The sequence below is a fragment of the Colletotrichum jinshuiense genome, chromosome 14 (genome assembly GCF_051148585.1).
Source record: "Colletotrichum jinshuiense chromosome 14, complete sequence".
Lineage (NCBI taxonomy): Eukaryota > Fungi > Ascomycota > Sordariomycetes > Glomerellales > Glomerellaceae > Colletotrichum > Colletotrichum jinshuiense.
Window position 1 is genome coordinate 307,511 of NC_139307.1, and position 19,176 is coordinate 326,686.

Genomic DNA, 19,176 nt, shown 5'->3' on the forward strand with positions numbered 1-19,176 from the left:
GGCTTGAAATGGAATTTGTTGAAGATATTCCGCTGTACTATATAAACGCAAAAATGAGAGTCCCCAAACTTGAATGCGTGATACTTAAGCTTATATCCAAGTCTAATAGGGCTTAAGTGTGTTTAGGACATTGCTAACAAGCTCTTGACTAGAAGCGATGGCAAGAAGCTAATATCTATGCGCCAACCTTTCCCATCATCATCAGTTTGAGCAACTTGACGCGTGTTCACTATAGATTCACCTAACATGGTGTACAACAAATGTGTTTGCATACGCACACGCCTTCTGGTGGAGGGGTTGGTAAGTAGAGCTCGTGATCCTGGTCTCTAACACCTCCCCCGCTGACTTCCAGGCCTTGGTCAGCTCGCCGATGGCATTATCAGCACCAAACACCTTGACGGCTGAAACACACGCAAGTTTGTTTCCCTTAAAAATCGTGGCTCTCGTTTAGTCGACTCAATCGTCGGCTTATTTGGGACAGTCTTGAAGACCTCGTCGGCCTCCAGCTGCTAGGAGCAAACTTCTACAAACAAGCTGCTACGAATCTAGCCCCATGACTTCCAAGTTGCTTAAATCCAAAATGCATTTGGTTTCTTTAGTACTGGAGTCTATTTTGGGTGCTCAAGCGAGCCATTAGAAGAGTAAGCTGGCTGGCTAGACCATCTCGCTCTCCGAACGGCTTACGACAAGCATCAATGAAAGTCGCATATGCTGATAGAACTATCATACAGATTTATTCCCAAAAAACTATCCGAGTCCGAACAACATGGAATTGTCCACACAGCTACATCCCACGCTGCCTTCCAAATCTCAAGTCCGGTGGCCTAGGTAAGAGTCCTTGTAGAACTTTAGATCTGAGGCTGCCTGACTCATTGACCACCCAAAGCAGGAAAACCAGACGGCAAAGAGATAGATCCAACGTCTTGAACGTAACGCCCTGTGTTTCCAGACCCACCAGGGAAGCCGAGTAGTACTTGGATATTGAGCACTTAGTCTGGGGTTCAACTCCGTTTCCTAGATTCGACGCACGCTAGAAAGTACACGGGCGGGACGACCCCTAGTCCGGCCCCTATTTTCCTGAACCACATCAACAGCCAGTGCGTGAGTTCGGGCCAGTATGGGATGCAAACTTTAACACCATGTAGCGACGGATTTTAAGAGAAATCTGTCAGAAGGTTGTGTAAAACGATTTCTAGTATAACACTATTGCATAACGGCTGTAGGTGAAAGGCTAATTCCAACTAATAGTGAATATTCTCTGCCGTGTTCATCCAAGCCAGTCTCCATGGAGTTTATACTCCCGCCATTTGAACGTGACCGATCTTTGGCCAAAAGGTTTAACGCAATATTCATCAGATCCATGCTTTCAGACTATCTCTATTTTTGCTCTTCCATCTAAACGTTTATACTCGCGTATTGACTAAGTAAGCAATTTAGTAACTAGATTTTACGAATTTTGTAATCCCATGCTGATAAATCGAAGTACCCGTGGCTCTATGCGCCGGTTGCCCCGTTCCTAACGTTGAAATCGTGATTATATGCGGACTTCTCACAGTCTTCGCCAAAGCCTTGCATATTAAATCTAAGAAGTGGGGTGAACCACTCCGGGAATTCAGAAGGCTGGATACTCGCGGTGGGATCTAGCTGGAATTCGTCATGGTAGAGTAATGGGACTTTGACGAAACTTGGTTCATATATGCTTCCTTGCTGTGTCCCTAACAATGGCCAGTTCATTGACTCAACATTGTGTTCGTATACACTCGTCGGCTGTTCCTGGTCCTGGGGCCTGGATTTTGGGTGTAGCAGCGGATCCTCTGCAACGCTACCTTCGTCACAACCCCATGTGATCTTCCCTGATTGGATAACTTCGGGATGCTTCAACACATGGCTGACAGCATCCAGAACACATTTTGAAAGCATGTCTCGGTTCTCGTTTGTCAAAGGCTGGCTCAGCGTGGCCTCTCGTCGAGAGATGATGTCCGCCACGATTGTCTGGCCTTGCTCATCCCAAAGATGCTGTCGCAATGCGTCCATATCTTCGACCATCCTCCCAAGGAAACATAAAGGGCGTCTAGGGCGCACTTTCCCCGGGCATACGGTATCCCATACGCTTAGCCACTGTTCTTCGACGGACCCTCTTGGTACCTTTTTCTCTAGAAGCATGGTCTGTTCCTGTGTCAACCAAGATGGTTTTGCGTCATTGGAGGCTTTGCAGAGTCGTTCTGTGATGTGCGTGTCGCGCTCATCAGCCCCTGTGAACCTCTGCCAACAAACGGGACAATAGTACTCAGGCCGGCTGTGTCTCCGCCTCAGGTGTAGCTTGACGTCCTTGATCCGGCTCAACGAGAGACTGGCGCAGGATGCGTATTTTTCTGGGTTGTCCCGGAAGAACGGACAAGCGAGCCTCATCCTATAGGTACTTGCTGAAACCGGGTTGTCGTCATCATCATTCTCTGAGCCTGAATATTCCGATTCGTTACCATCATGAAATTCATCATCTCGACTCGGGGCTTGGCGTTTCTTTCTAGTCACTCTGCGCTTCGCCGCAGGCGTCTGATCTTGAGAATGTCGAGCTCGTTTTGCTGTCGGTTTTCTTCCTTCTTGGCCGTCTTGGTTGACAACATTAATGTTGTCAACTAGATTTTCGAGTGTCTGTAGCGTCTGAAGAACCATTTCCCGCACGTGGTGAAGTGATGTTACATCCGTCTTACGGCAGCACTCTTCTCTTCTCTCCGCGTTATTGCAAACCGAGTGATTCCTCATTGAATGTGCTTGACGATGACCCGGAGATTTTGGGGGCTGGGTATCAGGATGTAATGATCGATATGTAGAGGGATGGCGCGCCAATTTCCCGTCGTCTGGGTCGACATAGGGCGAATCTGGGCGAGGTTCTCCAGGAAAGATGATGTCCCATATGAGGAACCATGCATTCACCTCATCTTTCTCGGGCACGTCCATGATGGCAGCTATCTGTGAATCCAAGAGACCACCCGTTCTGGTTGAGTGGTCGTTATTTGTGTTATGAACCGCCGGAGTGCCGCACGACCGAGATCCAGAGATACTCGCCCGGGAACCATGCATAGCGCCACAAGATGGACAATAGCTTTGTCGATGAGTTCCTTGTAAATGTTGTTTCACGTGCCGAGCTGTAGGCCACCCAGACGCCTCGCATGAATTGAAACGTCTCGGATCAAATTTATAGAAAGGACATGCCAATCGAAAATGATCTTCCTCTCGTTGTTTTAACCTTTTGCGCGGGGTTTCTGAAGGGTCTGGATCATCATCCTCAGAAGCAAGTCGTTTTCCTCCACACCTCAATCGTCTCTGTGTTGGGTTTGTGGGCTGGTACGAGCTCTTGGGTACAGCAATGGACGTGGTTCTACTTGTTGGTGTGTTGGCAGAGGCACACTCGACAAGCCGCGTGTACCCAACTGCTATGCGTGACAGATGCGAATTTTCCAGGGGAGACAACCCAATTGACGGGTCGGGAAGAGGTTGGGGCAAGCTGAATATGTGGTGTAGGGAAGTTCCATGCAGCCCCCGAGAGACACCTTCATCAGGCGGACAATGAAGTCCCATATGTAGAACCTCCATATTTCTGGTGCTGAATGGGCTATTGAGTGAGTATAGGAGACAAGGGAATTCAATAGTGAAGTTTGTATTTAAAGGGAAGACAACCAGATTTTATTCGGCCATCGCATATGAAATCAGGCTTCGCTGAGGTTTTCTAGTATAAGGCGATGGTTCGCCCGCCTAGGCCTTATTGCAAGGGCGATTCGTTGCCTTGCCTGCATCAAGCCGCATGCATAGAGGCGGGGGGGGTTGATTCCTATCCAGCAACAGAATCGCTCCATTCCAAATGATTCGTCGTTGGCTAAAGCCTTGTCAGGAAAGGGCACAAATGCGCCCTAAGAATGAGCACAATCGCGCGTTGGTTTTGTGATTAGCCAATTGCCAGGCGTTACGTGTCAGATAGAGGTTGATTAGGGCGCCGTCTTTGAAAAGCGGTAAGGAGAAGAGATGTGAACATGACGCCATACTATGCACTAGAGATTTGAGATGATCAGGGGGCAGACATCCCCGAAACTCTCCCCAGGCTCCTCCTCCAGGCCCCAACGTTATCCCCGCCGCTGCTGGCTGTTCATCTGGCGGTATCTAAACTTTGCCCTCCGCCTCGTTGAAGCTCTCGTCGTGCTGTGGGCTGGTTACCTTGCCACCCTCGCGCTCACCGGGTTTCTGCTCATCTACGCGACGTCCCGGCTGACAACTGTCGTTACGTCATGGCCCTATTCGTTCCTGTCAATGTGGCCGTCGCTTCCGAACATGTCAGTTCCCGCGCCATGGACCTGGCCTCTCACACCCTTCTCCTTCGGTGACAGCAGCTTCACGGTGATCAGGAACGGCAGTAAATCTCCTCCTGAGGCGGTGGTGTAGCCAGCCGGCGGCGCGTCGACGGATGTCTCGTAAACAATTCGCGAAGGCATCCGTGGCACCGTGGCCGTGGGCTTCGTGGCAGCCGAGATCGGGCGCCACATGGTTAACCTCGCCGGCCTCCCCGACGGCGGTCCGCTGATTTCGCGCATCCGTAAGCGGCTCGGCATAGCTTCCGCCGCTGACCGTGACGGCAACCAAGCCTCCTTGCCACCGTCACTAAAAGCCCTCGCCACCGCCGGCACCCTACGTCGGTACAGCAATGGTCTGAATACCGAGGCACGGCGGAGGCTAGCTGTTGAGAGGCGGTGCATCGCGCGGCTCAGGTTTGAGCTGGAAGAGTTCCCCCGAAAGAGGTCGATCAAGACCTGGGACTTATGTCCGGTGCATCAAGATAACTGATCCCCTTTCCTGCCTCTCGCTTCCTTCCTCCCTTACACCCTCTCCAACACATATACACGCGTTTAAAACCTAATATCAGCGTTGGACAAGTTGTTGCGCATCATATCAGGGCACTTTTGAACCTCGAACACGTGCTGGTGGAACTGTGGGCGACGGTTTGGAGGCGGCTGGCCCGGCTCGAGGGTATGCTCGCTGAGTCGCGGCGCCAGCAAGGGCAACTTGTGGAGGCGATGCAGGAGTGGGAAGTGAACGACTTGCTGGCGGGCATCAGTGTGCAGTACTGTACGTGTCGGACGAGGTGCTCGGTGAGACCTAGGGGTTGCCGGCCTCCGACGTTGACGGTGAGTATTTCTTCTGTCTCCTTCACCGCCTGCCCGTCCCACAACTAGATATATCTAACCTTGGCCTTCTTTCTCGCGATGACAGTGCAACCGAAACCCGGAGCGATTCCACCAAACAACAGCGAGGACGATAACGACGGCGATGATTACGTCTTCCGCCGCACCCTCGAGCAGGCGTCGCACGTCAGCCACCTCGGCTGTCGCGTCACTCGACAAGTCGTGCGGTGGTGGACGGCGCAGCTTGACCGCACGCGCCGGGATAACGAGTGGATCGTCGAGGAGCACAACGCCGTACAGGCCATGATGGCGCACGTCCGAATCGGGAGGTGTCCGGCGACAGCGGCGGAGGCTGAGGTGTCCATGAGAGACATCTTGGTGGCGTGGGGGGATTTGCGTCGAGAGAACTGCACAGTGAGTATGTATTTAAGCGAGCTGAGTAAGTTGTATTGATAGCATGCCGGGGGAATGGCTGCCGTAATGGATAAGGAATGAATGTGACATACCCGATGTTGGCACGCTCTTAATATGAGATGATATTGATGTGAGATGAGCTTGACGTGACGAGCCTTTCATATGCAAACTGATCAACGGTACAAAACGCGCCACGGGTTTTGTAAGCACCTCAAGCGGCACCATGCCCACTACAGCCAGCAGAATCAGCCTCAGCACTGTTTTTCTCGTCCCTCGACTTTCTGTTCTTCTTCTTTGTCTTCTTCTTGTTATCCTAAACCGGCAGGTTGCCACCCTCGTTTGCAGTTATCATCTCCCCGAGCTGAAGTCGTTGCCTTTCAACGATTAGATCCCGCAGTTTGGCCTCCTGTTCCACAAGCCTGTGCGCCGTGTCCCTCCACTTGGCGCTCTTGTCCTTGATATCTCGCTCATTCTGGGAAAGGAGGTGGCGTGTCGCGTCGCTTTCGGCGGCGGCCGGGGTGACGCCGGTCTGAGATGGAAACGTGCCCATGAATCTCTAGTGGCGTGGGGCGGCAGCATCTAGGACTCAGCCATACCAGCCAGCCGTCACGTCATGTCACGTCACGTCACTCCCACCGGTTGTCACGCCCGCTGGAGTGATGGCCCGGGGCATTGAAGGGGAAGTATGCTCAGGTGCGTCTGCGACACTTAGCCGTCTTACCTGTCTAGCGTGTTTCCGCCCGGGTTGCCAAAGGCAAAGTCAGAGACATGGCGGCCAGTGGACGGGCAGACGACGACGATGACTGCAAGGGCGAGAGCGAGAAGTAGTTGCCGGGAAGGCTGACCAGCGGGTTGGCTTGAGGAGCATGATGGAACGGGTAGGCGGCCACATGGTGGTCGTGGTATGTGGTTTGAGAGGTCGGCGTTCGCAGCTGGGACGACTGGGATGGCTATTGAGACTGCAGCTGGCGTCCATGTTGGAGCAGCAACTGCCGGTATGCAGAGGCGACGATGGGGTATCGAAGTGGTGTTGGTGGTGGTCTGCGTTGACGATGCCGCCCTGGCCACGCGACGGCAGGTCTCGCTGGCTCGCAAACAGATGCAACATTTCGCGGTACTTGCGATTCAGGGCGGTGCGGTTCACACCAACAGCGCGTTGGGCACGCCGTTGCCACGTCCGACTTGCCCCGCGCCATGCACTTCCATCTGCTGCTCGCCGTTCTGGCGTCCCCTCCTCGTCATCGTCGTCATTGCGATCTTTTCGTCCACCGCCGCCGCCGTCGGCATTTGTCTTGTCCGCTGCGAAGCCGCCTGGTACATCATGAACCCCATTGCAAGTCCACCCACCGCCACCACCACCACCACCACCAACAACAACAACACCAACATCAACACCAACATCGACACGACTATCGATATCACTAACGCGATCCACGATACGGCAGTCCTCACCCTCCCTGTTGACATCCTGTCCGCCGCCGAGACCTGGGCCTGTATCCCTCATCACCTCGTCACCCCCTGTCGCCCCGTTGGACATCATCGCCTCGGATACCAGCAGGACGCGTGCCAGCCCCGAAGATCCCGAAGATGCCGACGCGGAGGCACTCGTCGCCGACTTCAGCAAAAAGGCTCCCCTGAAAGACGTTTCCGACCTTGCCCAGCGCGTCCACCGCGGCATCCTCTTTTCTCCAAGCCTCGGCGGCGCCAGCACACCCCTGATACATCAACAACGCCACTCTCGCAGCACGTCTCCTCCATTCATCCATCGTCGCGTCGGCCTTTGCCGCGCTTGCGTCTTAAAACGACTTGGAAGCCGATTTCGTCTCGGGTTGGGGATGGCCGCTCGCGCGCGATTTGCGCCTTCTCCATCAGCAGCTCCGCGCCGTTCCCAGGCCTGGCGATGATGATACTTCGGATGCGTCCTTCTTCTGTGATTCGGACGACAAGGACTCGACATCGGGATTGCGGCGCGTAACCTTCTCGTGAATGACGAGCCGCAGCTCGACGTCCCACCTGCGCCCGCCCGCGTCCCCCTGGCCTACTCTACCAGCTTCTCCAGATCCATCGCCCAAAGCGGCGAATGCCGCTTCTTCCGTGCATGTTCGCAGCCGCCGGTGCCCGCAAGTTTTCACCCGGTGTGCGAGATGCCGTGGGCGCTTCCCCGCCGGGACGGTGGCAGACACGGTGTGCTGCTGGCCTTTCTCGAGAACTGGGACACCTCGCGTCGGCGGCTAACGCCAACGGGCGACGACGATGACGGCGATGTGACCATCACGCCAGAGGATTTCCCCGACGAACCGCCCCTCATAGCACTGGCGCGGCATCTCACTACCCTCGGGAGCCGGCTGGATGCCTTCCTCACCATGGCGTCCGCTTTCGCCAACAGTTCGACCGAGGCAGACGACGCGCGCGGCTGGCTATCTCGACACTTGCGATGGCAGCTCTCGGCGGAGGACAAGGACTCCATTGGCCCGTGGGCCCGCCGCCTCGCCCACCTCCACCTCTACGTCTCACCCATCTACACGCAAGAACTGGCCGTCGTCATGGCCGTCATCATGGCCGTCGCCACCGCGTACGAGACCTGCACCCAGCTAGCCGAGCTCAAAACGACCCTATCCAAACTGCGGACCGGCAAGGGATGGGTGCGTGTTACGCATTCCAGCGCCGTGACGACGCATGTCCAGTTTGCCCCTATTAAGGTCCTTGCTGACGGCGTTGAGACGCTGCATCAGCAAATGGAAGGCTGGAACGATGAGCTCATGCGCGCGGTGCGGCGGCCGGCGGATGCGGAACGCAGCGCCCGACCGGCGCAAGATGCGGAGCACCGTGCTGGATCATCAGCAGGTCGTGCTGGGGATGAGGATGAGAGTGCATGGTGGGATACATCGGGACTCTTCTAGGGATCACACCGGTCTCAGCAGAACGAGGATACAAAAGTAGACTGCGGCGATGCCGAGGTGGCCTGCGCAGCTGATGATGACGTGCAGTTCGGTCATTAGAAGCAGGTGGGGATGGACGGACTGACCAAGGCATGCGGTTGGAGACATGAGGTTTAAGGTTGAAGGGATATTGGGATAAATGTACCTATATGAAACCTGAGGTCCTAGACGATGGCGATGGTTTGCCTAAAGTATCACAGAGTTGGTGATCTATATTGTGGTTCCGCTCATTTAGTGTGAAAAATACGTGAAGTTGTTGCTGCCGCCGTCGCCAGCAGCTTAGATTCAAGCTGGCTCTTAAATTTGCCGCCATACTTCCGTTGCGAGGTTTGAGTTCAAAGCTTGAGAGGCTTACATAGTTCTCAGGCCAATCTCTAACGGCATGTTGGTGGTGGATGGCTGTGTCGTTTGGTTGTACGTTATTGTCGGCGAGGTAGCCTTCATTAAAAATGGTTTCGCTGACGCCCCAATGTTCTAGGGACTGCTCAGCTTCCCATCGTTTTCATGCTGTTGTTCTATTTGCATAAAATGCTGGGAAATCAGCCCGCACATGAAGATGATCGATCCAATAGATCCGCACGACTGGACGTCTGCAAGGAGAAGATTACTTCGCGAAAACGAATGATGCACCGAGGACGGGTTGAGAGGAGATTCATTGGCGCGGAGGCCGGAGTGCTGGCAGCTGCGATGCTTCCAGGCGACAGCATTTCAGTTCGAGATTTGGTGGCTTAATCGTTACTGTGGCCATGATCATGGCCGTGGCTGTGGTTCCAGTTGGGTTGATACTGGGCGTTCACTAATGGGAAAAACATGATGTTGGTGGTGCTGCTCTCAGGTCGACATTCGCCATCAGCGAGCATTCGACTGGCTGGTTGCAAGATGACTATATGACCAACTATAGAGACCAGTAAGTCAACGCCGCCGTTGATAAGAGTGCCGGTATAGTGTGTGTAGCTGACGCTTCCGAGACAACTTAGAACCTGCCGTGCGTGACAATGCACTAGTTATCCAAAAGATTTACCGGCTTGCTAGAGTCTCTTGGATTGGAAATGCCTTCCAGGTAGCACTTGTCTGAACTCTGAAGACAAGCAGTCGTGAGTGCCACGCAGCTCTCACGTCATGCGATCTGCAAATACCTCGGGGTATTACTTCCCCGCAGCGACTTGGCTGCACTGAAGAACTGTGCCAAACTACAGGTAGAATCCCGGATACTCCTGAAGCTCTGGGGTGAGGTAGCTGCCTCTCTTTGCTAACCTACGGTGGCACCTTTGGGGCTCTTGATTGATCCAGTCGTCGTCCAAGACGGCACAGAAGAGGAATGTGACTAAGCTGAAGGATGGATGACGGGACATGATGTGGTTGGCGAATCGCTTAGGGAATCCTACAATCGAGTTGACGAATAACGGAGCAAAGCATTTTAACGTGCCCGTTTAAGGAGCTGGAGTTGTCTAGTGACAGCCATCTCTAACATTGACCATTGATCTTGGACATGAACATGACGAGAGTCTCCGCCTCTGTAGATGTGACATTACTCCTCTTCCCTTTTTCATTTTATTTCTATTATTATCTTTCTGTTCGTTTAAAATTTGTGAGAAAACAGGAAATCCTTGTTAAATTCAAATTGAGACTGTGACCACCAAGCAGGTACCCCCAATGGTTTCAATTTCACACTAATGACAAAAAGAAAAAAATGCCTCCAATATTTCTTCAATGAGATTGCCCCAACGGAGGTAAGAGAGACAGACGATTTTGCCTGTCGCCGGAGGAGCAGACACAAATAATTCCTCGGCGTGGTGTAGCCAAAAAAGCACCGCGTCCAAAGTTCATAGGAGGAAACCATGGAAAATAATACCTGACGCTAAAGGAGCAGAGGGCGTTGATCACTTGGTGCCCATTCAACATATATCCCACTTATTTGCCTACCATGGTCATGGAGAATCATCGCAATCAAACTGCTCCTTATAATTTCGGGCACAAGTAAAGACATGCTCTCGTGCTCGAGAGGGAGGCAGATGTTGAAGTCATACAACAAGAGGGACAGTGTGATTAGAGCAGTTAGCCAACTGAATATTTAGAGTGGGGTTGTAACGACGACTTGATGTTGGAAGTTGACAGAAAGGGCGAGTTCCGGAAATCCATCCTCTCCGTGAATTTAAAGGAATTTATTTAGGAGGGTGCTGGGGACTGGTAACGTGAATAAGAAGGATAAGTCGGGAAAGACGATGGAGAAATTTAGCGAAGAAAAGTCGGCGTGACTAACACCCAAAAGTCAGAGGGTAGGACAAAGAAAAGCGGTCACTTCAGGGGGGCAAACTTGAAAGACATTTGATGTCAAGATCGAGGGGCAAAAGAAACCAACGTGACGCAGTCGCCATCATTTTATTCAGAACCATTGTACCATTTTCCTCAGCAGAGGCAGCATTCTTTAGTGACCCCATCGCATTTTATGCCCTGTTCAGACTTCAACAGTACCACTCCCCTGTGATTTAGTTGCGCATCTTCCACAGGCTTGTTCCCAGTATTGCAGTGTTGAGTCATTGTCATTTTCTGAACTTGTACATCTACTAAGAGCACCCCTCATCCTACTATTCTGGTTTTATCAGTATATCTGAACTAGATTCAAAAAATGATGTTGTATCCCACCAAGTGCCGACTCACGCCATTTTTGCCAAAGCCCTGATGATATGCTGCCATTCTCTCGATATGGCTCTTTAAGAATGATTAAGCTGTAATTGAACTACCCATGTGCCGTCGAAAATGCTTAAACTTTCTTCCTTTAGGTCCCAATCGAATCAATCCAACTATGGATGGTATTTAGTTTGGAGGCGGATTGAAGGTCTGAGTATACAGGCGCCGATCCAGGAGCATGACTGTAGTATGCGAGCAGTATTCGCATCTAGTTCCCTGGTAGGCCTCCCTGCATCTTGTGCTTAGCTGTAACTCAGTTTATGGCCATATGTAGCAGAACGAAATCCCACAACGAGGCGGAGAGGTTAGAAAAGCGGCGGGACGAACTCGGAAATGCTAGGGTGCTCTGGGGGTGGCTGGCACTTTGATACTGGCTGTTCGCTCTCCGAGTAGACAGTTAGGGGGGCAACCGAATTTTGAAGCAACCCCTGTTTCGAGGCACTATCGACCCCCAGCTTCCGTCAAGGGAGCGGGCCAAGGCAAGACATGGCAGTGGATGGATGGGGTGACGGGGTTATACTGGGCGATTCAACCCAAGTACCTGCGGAGTCAATGTCCTCAGTCATTTGACAAGCCTCAATAGCGCAGCAACATGCAGCGGATAGAGGGAGGGCAAGCAAAATCTGGCGGGGTTGAAAAAAGTACTAGGACGTCGTGTGCAGGAGTGGCGAGGATCGTAGCCGTTATGTCACTCGAGTTTGACTTTAAACTAGTTCAATATCCTGTTGTTTTGTCGTTAGATTACTCGACCTGCGTGGAATAGCAGGCTGGAGGGTTCAGTGACGTTGGTGCACTAGAGTCAATCCACATTGGGGGATTAGTAATGGACGGTGATGAGATGCCGTTGCCTTCCACCAATTGCGCGGATTGCGCCAGTCACGTGTACGACCCACGCCGGCACCTCGGTGACAAAAGTGACCCAAATTTGGGCTCCCATTGTCACAAGGGCCGGCCCCACCATCCCCGAGGTGGATTTAATCCATCACGGTCACGGCCTCTTGGCCATGGTGGTCATATTGAAATATCCAGACATCACCGCTCCCGACCCCGCCCCAGGCAGTAAAAATAAATACCGAATCTAGCAGCGAGAAAAATCGACCTGTGACAGACAGCATGGTTGATCACCACCCTACATAAACACGGCCATGACAGTCGCGTGAACTATTGCGTAGCCACCCGCCCCCAAGATGCTAGCGTCGCGAGTTGAAGAGGTGGCTCCTCCTCTCTCTCTCTCTCTCTCTTTCTCTACAGCCTGTTCACGGTGCATAGTACTGCAACTACCTAGCTATGCATGCATTTTACATTTACTTCTGGCGCCGGCTTCCCGATTGGTCGCTGCCTACAGGGCGTGGCGGGAAAACACAAGACAAAAAGGCAAAAGTGTTGTCAGCAAAACGCATCGGCATCAGACCGACTGTAATGTATAAAGAAACTGTTGCCTATAAAACGTGATTGCGGCCCTTTAGGGTACGCGGGTATCAAGAAAACATATTCGAAACCTCCCCCTCCCCCTTGTACCGTGGACACACGCCGGTTGCCACCGACGCCTTATTTCCATAATCAAGGGTGATTGTGATCGTGAAAGTCATTACGCGTGAGAAAATGCCTCGTTCGGATCCCGCAGCTCGGCATCTCGAACTCTCTAGAGCGCATCGTTGGCCACATGCCGAAATTTTGCGGTCGCATACCGGAGAATGAGCAGCAAGACGCATCCCCAGAGGTAGCTGCATCGTACATTGTCCCGGGAGGCGTCAGCGCTCATGGTCTCCTCCTCGGCCCATTCCCCCCATTCCTCCTCAGCGAGCAGCGCATTCTCGCGCATGGCCGCAAGGTTGCGAACTCGTCTCCGGCACGAGGCGGGGAGAGAGGTGGCGGGCGACGGGACAGCGCTGGTGAAGGCGTCCAGCGCGGCCACGAAACCGTTGACCTGCTTCCGGAGAGCAGCGTCCAGCTCGTTCACCTCCATCTGCCTTTCTGTCTCAGCCTGCGCGTCCAGCGCGGCGCGGAGCGCGCTGCTGTGCGCGTCGTGCAGGCTGTGGATAACGCCGGCGAGCGCCGTCTGCCGGAACTGGTACTCTTCGAATCCCGCCATCGATGTGAGTTGCGTCCTGAACGCCCCCCTGGACGGGTGGGCCGTGTAGCTCTTCGCCAGGGCCTTGAGGTTCTTGCGCCTATCCAGAAAGGTCTTGAGGTGCACCGCGCGCTCGGCCGTCGTCTGCGGCATGCTTTGGTCGAGGCGGGACAGATCGTCCGGGCGGAGGGCGCAGTGCCATGATGTGAGCAGTGCGCGTCGCAGGCAGCCCCGCTCCAGCACGCCGTCGATGTAGATGTCGGCGGGGATCGTGCCATGCTTGGCAATGTTGGCGGCGAACAACAGCATGTAGATGCCGCAGTCCCAGTTGTTCGGTTGTTGAGGACACTGCAAATGGACATTGTCAGTCTCAGCGCGCGTTGATATGACACGGTATTTAGAGGCGGGTGATGGGCAATAGATACATACCTTGGGGTTGCTGAAGGCGATTGGCAAGTTGGGGTCCCTAGTGACCCATCGCAGGAAGTTTGGCACGAGATCGTTGCCGGTATAGCCGCGCGTGCACGCCGACGTGCTGGCCATGGAGTCGTACTCGGCGAGGGTTTTGCTGGCGGGAGTCCATACAAACAGGACCCAGTGGGTGTTTTCGTGGTTCAGCAGCAGCAGCACCTTTTCCTTGGCGAACTCTGACTGCAGCTGGAGGCGACCGCGTTCGGTTCTGTGTTGAGATGCGATGGTCAGGCTGTCCACGACGCCGACGTGGGGCGATCGCAGCCGTTTGGCGATGGTGTAGATGATCAAGTCGTTCAGCCAACCCTCGGCGCCGAGAGTGGGCAGACTGTCGACGACAGCGCGTAGATCGACTCGGCGTCCTTGGACTTTCTGGGGCGGGCGTGGGGTGTCTGGCGTGAACTGTAGCTGCGCGACGGCTGACTGTTGCAGCCCTTTGTGTATGGGTTGCGGGGGAAACGAGGCGTCGGAGGAGCGCGCCTCCTCGGGGCCACGCTTGCGTTTACGCCGGACAGTTATGTGCGAGCGTTGAGGGGACAGGCAAGACACGTCTTCGTCGGCATCAAGGGCTTGGGATGATGATGACGGGCACTCAGGGCCAATAGAACGACCGCCCGTTTCTTGGCGGGCTGGCAGTTCGTCGTCTTCCGATTGCGCCACGCGAGAGTCATCCGGTTCTTCGATAATAGTCGACAGGCCTTCGTATGCGAAGATTTGCCCGGGCGAAGAAGGCGACTTGGACCGGGTTGCCCCTCGTTGGTGCGGCATGGGAGTGGTTGGGCGGATTTCGATGCAAGATTCAGAGTCGTCCCCAAAGCTAAAGTCGCTAGTCATGTCGGCATCGTTATCGTCCTCGGGTTGGTCCATATGGAGGGGATCCGGCGGGAGGGCAGGTTGCGCTTGGGCGACGACGATCTGGTCGCCCGGGGGAGGCGACTGGGGGTTCAGTTGTGCCTTGGGCGAGAAAAGGTCTGACGCGCGGGAATCCCCAATGCTGGGGCTCTGGAGGTGTGACGGCTTGGGGCTTCTCAGCAAGGAATCGTCGTGCTGGGCGGGAAGGGACGGTGCTCGCGCACGACGCGGCGATTCAACCTCCGAGTCAGAGTCGTCGGGGGTGCCAGATGGGGCAGTCTTGCTCTTGCTCGTCTTGTTGCCGTTGCTGCTGCTCTTGTTGTTCTTCTTGGGCCAGATGTCTGGGCCATCTAAGAGGCAAGACGAGTTAGTGTCGAGGGCCGCGAGGGACGGACAAGACGGGCACGGTATGCATGCATACAAGACACAATGACGGCGCGGAACCTTGTCACGTCCTTGAGGGTGCGTTCGCCGGCGTGGGGATAGTCGGGATGAGCCGGCTGCTGCTTGTATCTATCGTGTAGCTGGACCAAGTCCACTGCGGGGTGCGACTTGGACAGGGCCGAGGCGCCCTGGGCACTCGGGCGTGACCCCGCAATTTCGGTACCAAACAGAAAAACGACGAGTCCGAGGGAGGCGTTGAGGTTGCGGAGGGCTGCTGTCCAGCGACGGGTCACCTCCTGGCGGAAAGCCTGTGTAATGGCTTTGAACGACGTGTCGGTCACAGCCGACAGGACGTCGCGGCTGACATGGCAGAGCGCCCAGTGGGCGAAGTCTTCATTGGCGTGCTGGGGGTCGGCGTAGAACTCTTGTTCCAGCTGCGTCCAAAGTCGCTGGTAGATGTTGTCGCCCACCGCGGCCAAGTTGAGGCGGTTGAGGGTTTCGTGGAGGACCATGGGCAGAAGTCGCCCGCAGTGCAGGCATGTAGAGTGGATGATGCGAGCGAATGTATGTGTTTGCGCTGGTTATTATTGACGGCTTTTCTGTACGACACGAAGCCGGGTTGACGGGTTTGTGGGAAATGGTGATGTCGTTGATAGGTTCGTTGTGATGGTGATGCTTTTTTTGGTGCGCGCGCGCGCGATGCGGCGGAGGAGGAAGAAGATGCGCGACAAGGACGCGCTGTCACGTGTGGCGCGGTGTAAGTGCTGGGCCTTTTTCTTTCCCAAGTTAGGCAAGGTCGTGGACAGAGGGAGCCCAAAGTTGTGTGGTCCCCCGTATTATATAAGCAACTGGTTTCTCTACGTAACTGCCGTTTTCAAAGGGAGCCCACGGAATTTTGGGCTCCCGTTTTTTTTTTCGTCTCTGCCAGCCGTTGCCAGTGGATGGGTGCCCATTCCGTCTTAATTACATAAGCAGATTGACTCCACCTGCTAGGGGAGCTTAGATCTTAGATCTTGTGCTCCCGATTTTTTATTTATCCCCGATTACATAATCAACACAATTACATCAGCACAGGGAATCTTTGGCTCTCAATTGTTTTTCCTTACAGTCTGACGTAGCCCGTTTTCCAGTCATCTCGCTCAACAGTTAAACGCCGCCAGCGAATCTTTTTCAATAGAATCCATATGAAGCCCAGACGCTTCTGGTCGCCCTCCATTGGTCAGTGAGTTGTATAATACAATCGAATTTTGATGCCCCTGCTCCAACGCTCTTGAGGTCCGTTCTTGGCCGCGAAAACGATCTATAAGAAAGACGCAGGCAGGCAAAAAGCATTGCTGCCGTGCGCTTTGGATGATGCAACATGTCAATTCGTGACTGAGGATAGTCTGGCATCTGAAGGGGAACCAGCTGACGATGCTTCGGTTTAAATTTGCACATATGCTCTTGGCAGCCGAGACGTCTTGAACACCATCAAAGATTCCCATCCATCCAGTCTGTGGTTGATATTTACTCTAAATCTGGATTGCTCCGAATGAACCAGTTGCCCGAGGCTTTTAAAAAGTTTCATGACCACTGTCAATGTCTTGGCGGTAATCAGTCTACAATTGTGCGAGTGTCAACCAGGTTGGTTGTGCGTAAGCCTTAGACACACCCATCTCCATTCCGCCATCACACCTGCTGCATCGCCTGTTCTGCCTTCAGTTGGGTCGAGCTTGGTGCTTCAGCGCACTTCTTCCTCGGGCTGCCGGAAGGTCTGAAGTGTTCCGACGACAGTTGGCGATGCTGTGCGTTGTGAGAATCTGTACATTCGACATCCAGGCCGATTTATGGCTGCTCAGGAATGACTATGATTTCATGCCCTAGTAGTGATGCAGATGATTGCAGAATGGGCGTTGTCGAGGCCTGCATGACACCAGCTGCAGAGTTCACTCTGACACGACCTGATTTCGTTGTCGGGGTTGCACCGCCGAGGGCCGCGTATTCTGGAATATAATGGAGACTTGATATCCCATTGAGTGCGGACTAGTTCCATTTTCGCCAAGAGCAGGTTCTGCGCTGTGCTGTCCTGGAGGCATTGTGAGAAATCCAAAATCGTCGCCAGATTTGTACAAGACTGTCACTAGATTGCTGACACGGCGATTAGCTTTGACGAGTTTCATGCTGCATTCATTTTATGTCGGTTTGACGCTACTCAGCAGCATGAGTCTGACCAGACATGAATGCGTTCAACGGCGCGCACACTCTTCATGGTTTGTCTCGGATGGCTCAACTTACTTACAGTACAGAAGGAACAAACAGATGGCGTTAGCTTACCTAGTTCGTTAGACCTCTACTTGCAGGAGATATATTGCCCTCGCCGCTTGCATGTAGTACACCAGCTGCAGTACCACCCTTTTTCTTTATATATCTGGAGAGGAGCATCTATATTATATTCTACTGCACTTGGAGTGGAAATTAGGATGGGATTTTAAGGATGATAGCGATAATGTATTTAGGCCCTTGTTTTAGTCTGAGAGCTCTGCACGGGGAAACAGGGCGAATCAGACTCATAATAAGCCACACTAGTGCCTGACTGTTGGTCGTTGTAAGTCATTTCTATTGGGTTTGAACAAATACATGCATAGTGGTATAGTGTCTCTGTGGCCATGCGAGGGACCAATCATGGTGCCAGGGGACTCAGCCAAAATCGGCCGAGTTGCTATGTCTTCCCTTCGATCCTCACACCTCACAAGATAATTAGCAGATATAAAGCATGGCCAACCTTTCATAGATGGTTTCCAAGCTGTTGTCTTTCGGCAATAACGGCCAAGTCTTGGTGGAAAGCTTTCTCAACCTTTGTCTTTCGTGAACACCACCGACCAGCGCGGCTTCCGCACCACTTACACGCCATGGCTAGACACAATTCTAATATCTCTATCTGTAAGTGCAACGAGCCTGGATGTAATTCAAACCCGTTCCCTGATAAGTCCAACCTTATCAGACACACTAAGTACAAGCATGGCCTAAAGCATATCATGACTTGTAAATGAGAAGTTCCGAACCATCCTTCACGCCATGAGAAAATTTGAGCCAGTTGCCAGAAGCTTAAGGCTCAACAGAACGACGTTAGTCTTGGGGAGAAGCATGGAAACCAACACCCTACAGACCGTGTCATCTTCCCGACCTATGTTGACAACGCCGGCATGGTACACGACTACACTCTATGGGAGAACCAACAGCATCGATCACCGTACCATGCTTGGAGCACTCCGCGGTTTGAATTTTGACTTCAGAATATCAGCAAGAACCTGGACACTATAGCTGAGGAGCATCCAGCAATGATTGACGCCGATATATTGAATGACGACTGTTTTTACTCCCAGCATAGCCGGGAGTGAGTATTGCATGCCTTTCACATTTTTATTTAATCGGTAATACGTCAGGGGCTTTTGAATTGGGATCTGAAAGAAAGAGTGATGCTCGTGTTGGAAGTCATTGGAGTTGGGGACGGGGAGTAAATGTGCTGCTGGAACTCAGTGCGGAGTAGGCGGAGAATGTAAGCCAACCGGACATGTGTATTTGTAAAGTACTTTGAATTCAGTGTGATATCGCACCTTAGCTAGGTCGTGGCCCAAACCGTTTGCCTTACACTGTCTAATCACACCCTAGTCTCCTCCTCACCCGCCAGCGCTGATTGCCTGAAGCCTTATCCAAGGCCACGTGGGCCTTTTCGTGATACTTGTTACATCCAAAACGAATTCTCGACTTCAGGGGGTAAGTATAAAAAGCGGTATTTGTAGACTTTGTAGTGATGTTGGCAAAAAACCCGTTGGGGCCGATGAACATATGGAGCACGCGATGTCCAACAGCACTCGATAGGATAGTCTGACATGACGAAGTCAAACGTCATACAGAGCGCCGGCAAGGGGAAAAAGATCTCCATCCGGGTTCGGTCTTCAGCCCAAGAACATGCCAAATCCTGGTCCCCGCTGACAGGGTCTAGAAACGGCTGGTAACTTAATATGATGCATCCATACCGGCTGGTAGTTCGGTTACCGTAGACAAGATGTCTTGATGCGCCTATGCCACGATTTAATGCAACTTCAATGTATTTAATACTGTGGGGTTTGATCGCAAGTCTCGTACTTAAGCGGACACGCCTTCTGGTCATCCTCCGACATCCCTAACGACGCTTTTTTTTTTCTCC

General features: G+C 53.1%; 2 protein-coding genes across 2 annotated transcripts; one reads left to right on the forward strand and one right to left on the reverse strand.

Moving 5' to 3' along the window:
* Nucleotides 1-4,059: 4,059 nt before the first annotated feature.
* EsH8_XIV_000042 (uncharacterized protein) lies at nt 4,060-6,168 on the forward strand (the record flags this gene model as incomplete). The annotated part of the gene is made up of 5 exons (XM_083273903.1): nt 4,060-4,405; nt 4,481-4,757; nt 4,913-5,115; nt 5,260-5,585; nt 5,974-6,168. 5 exons carry the CDS (start codon nt 4,060-4,062, stop codon nt 6,166-6,168), a joined length of 1,347 nt encoding a protein of 448 aa, XP_083120568.1.
* A 6,686-nt stretch (nt 6,169-12,854) lies between these two features.
* EsH8_XIV_000043 (uncharacterized protein) lies at nt 12,855-15,502 on the reverse strand (the record flags this gene model as incomplete). The annotated part of the gene is made up of 3 exons (XM_083273904.1): nt 12,855-13,631; nt 13,713-14,956; nt 15,028-15,502. The coding sequence occupies 3 exons, from the start codon at nt 15,500-15,502 to the stop codon at nt 12,855-12,857; spliced, it is 2,496 nt and encodes an 831-aa protein (XP_083120569.1).
* Between the last annotated feature and the right edge of the window lie 3,674 nt (nt 15,503-19,176).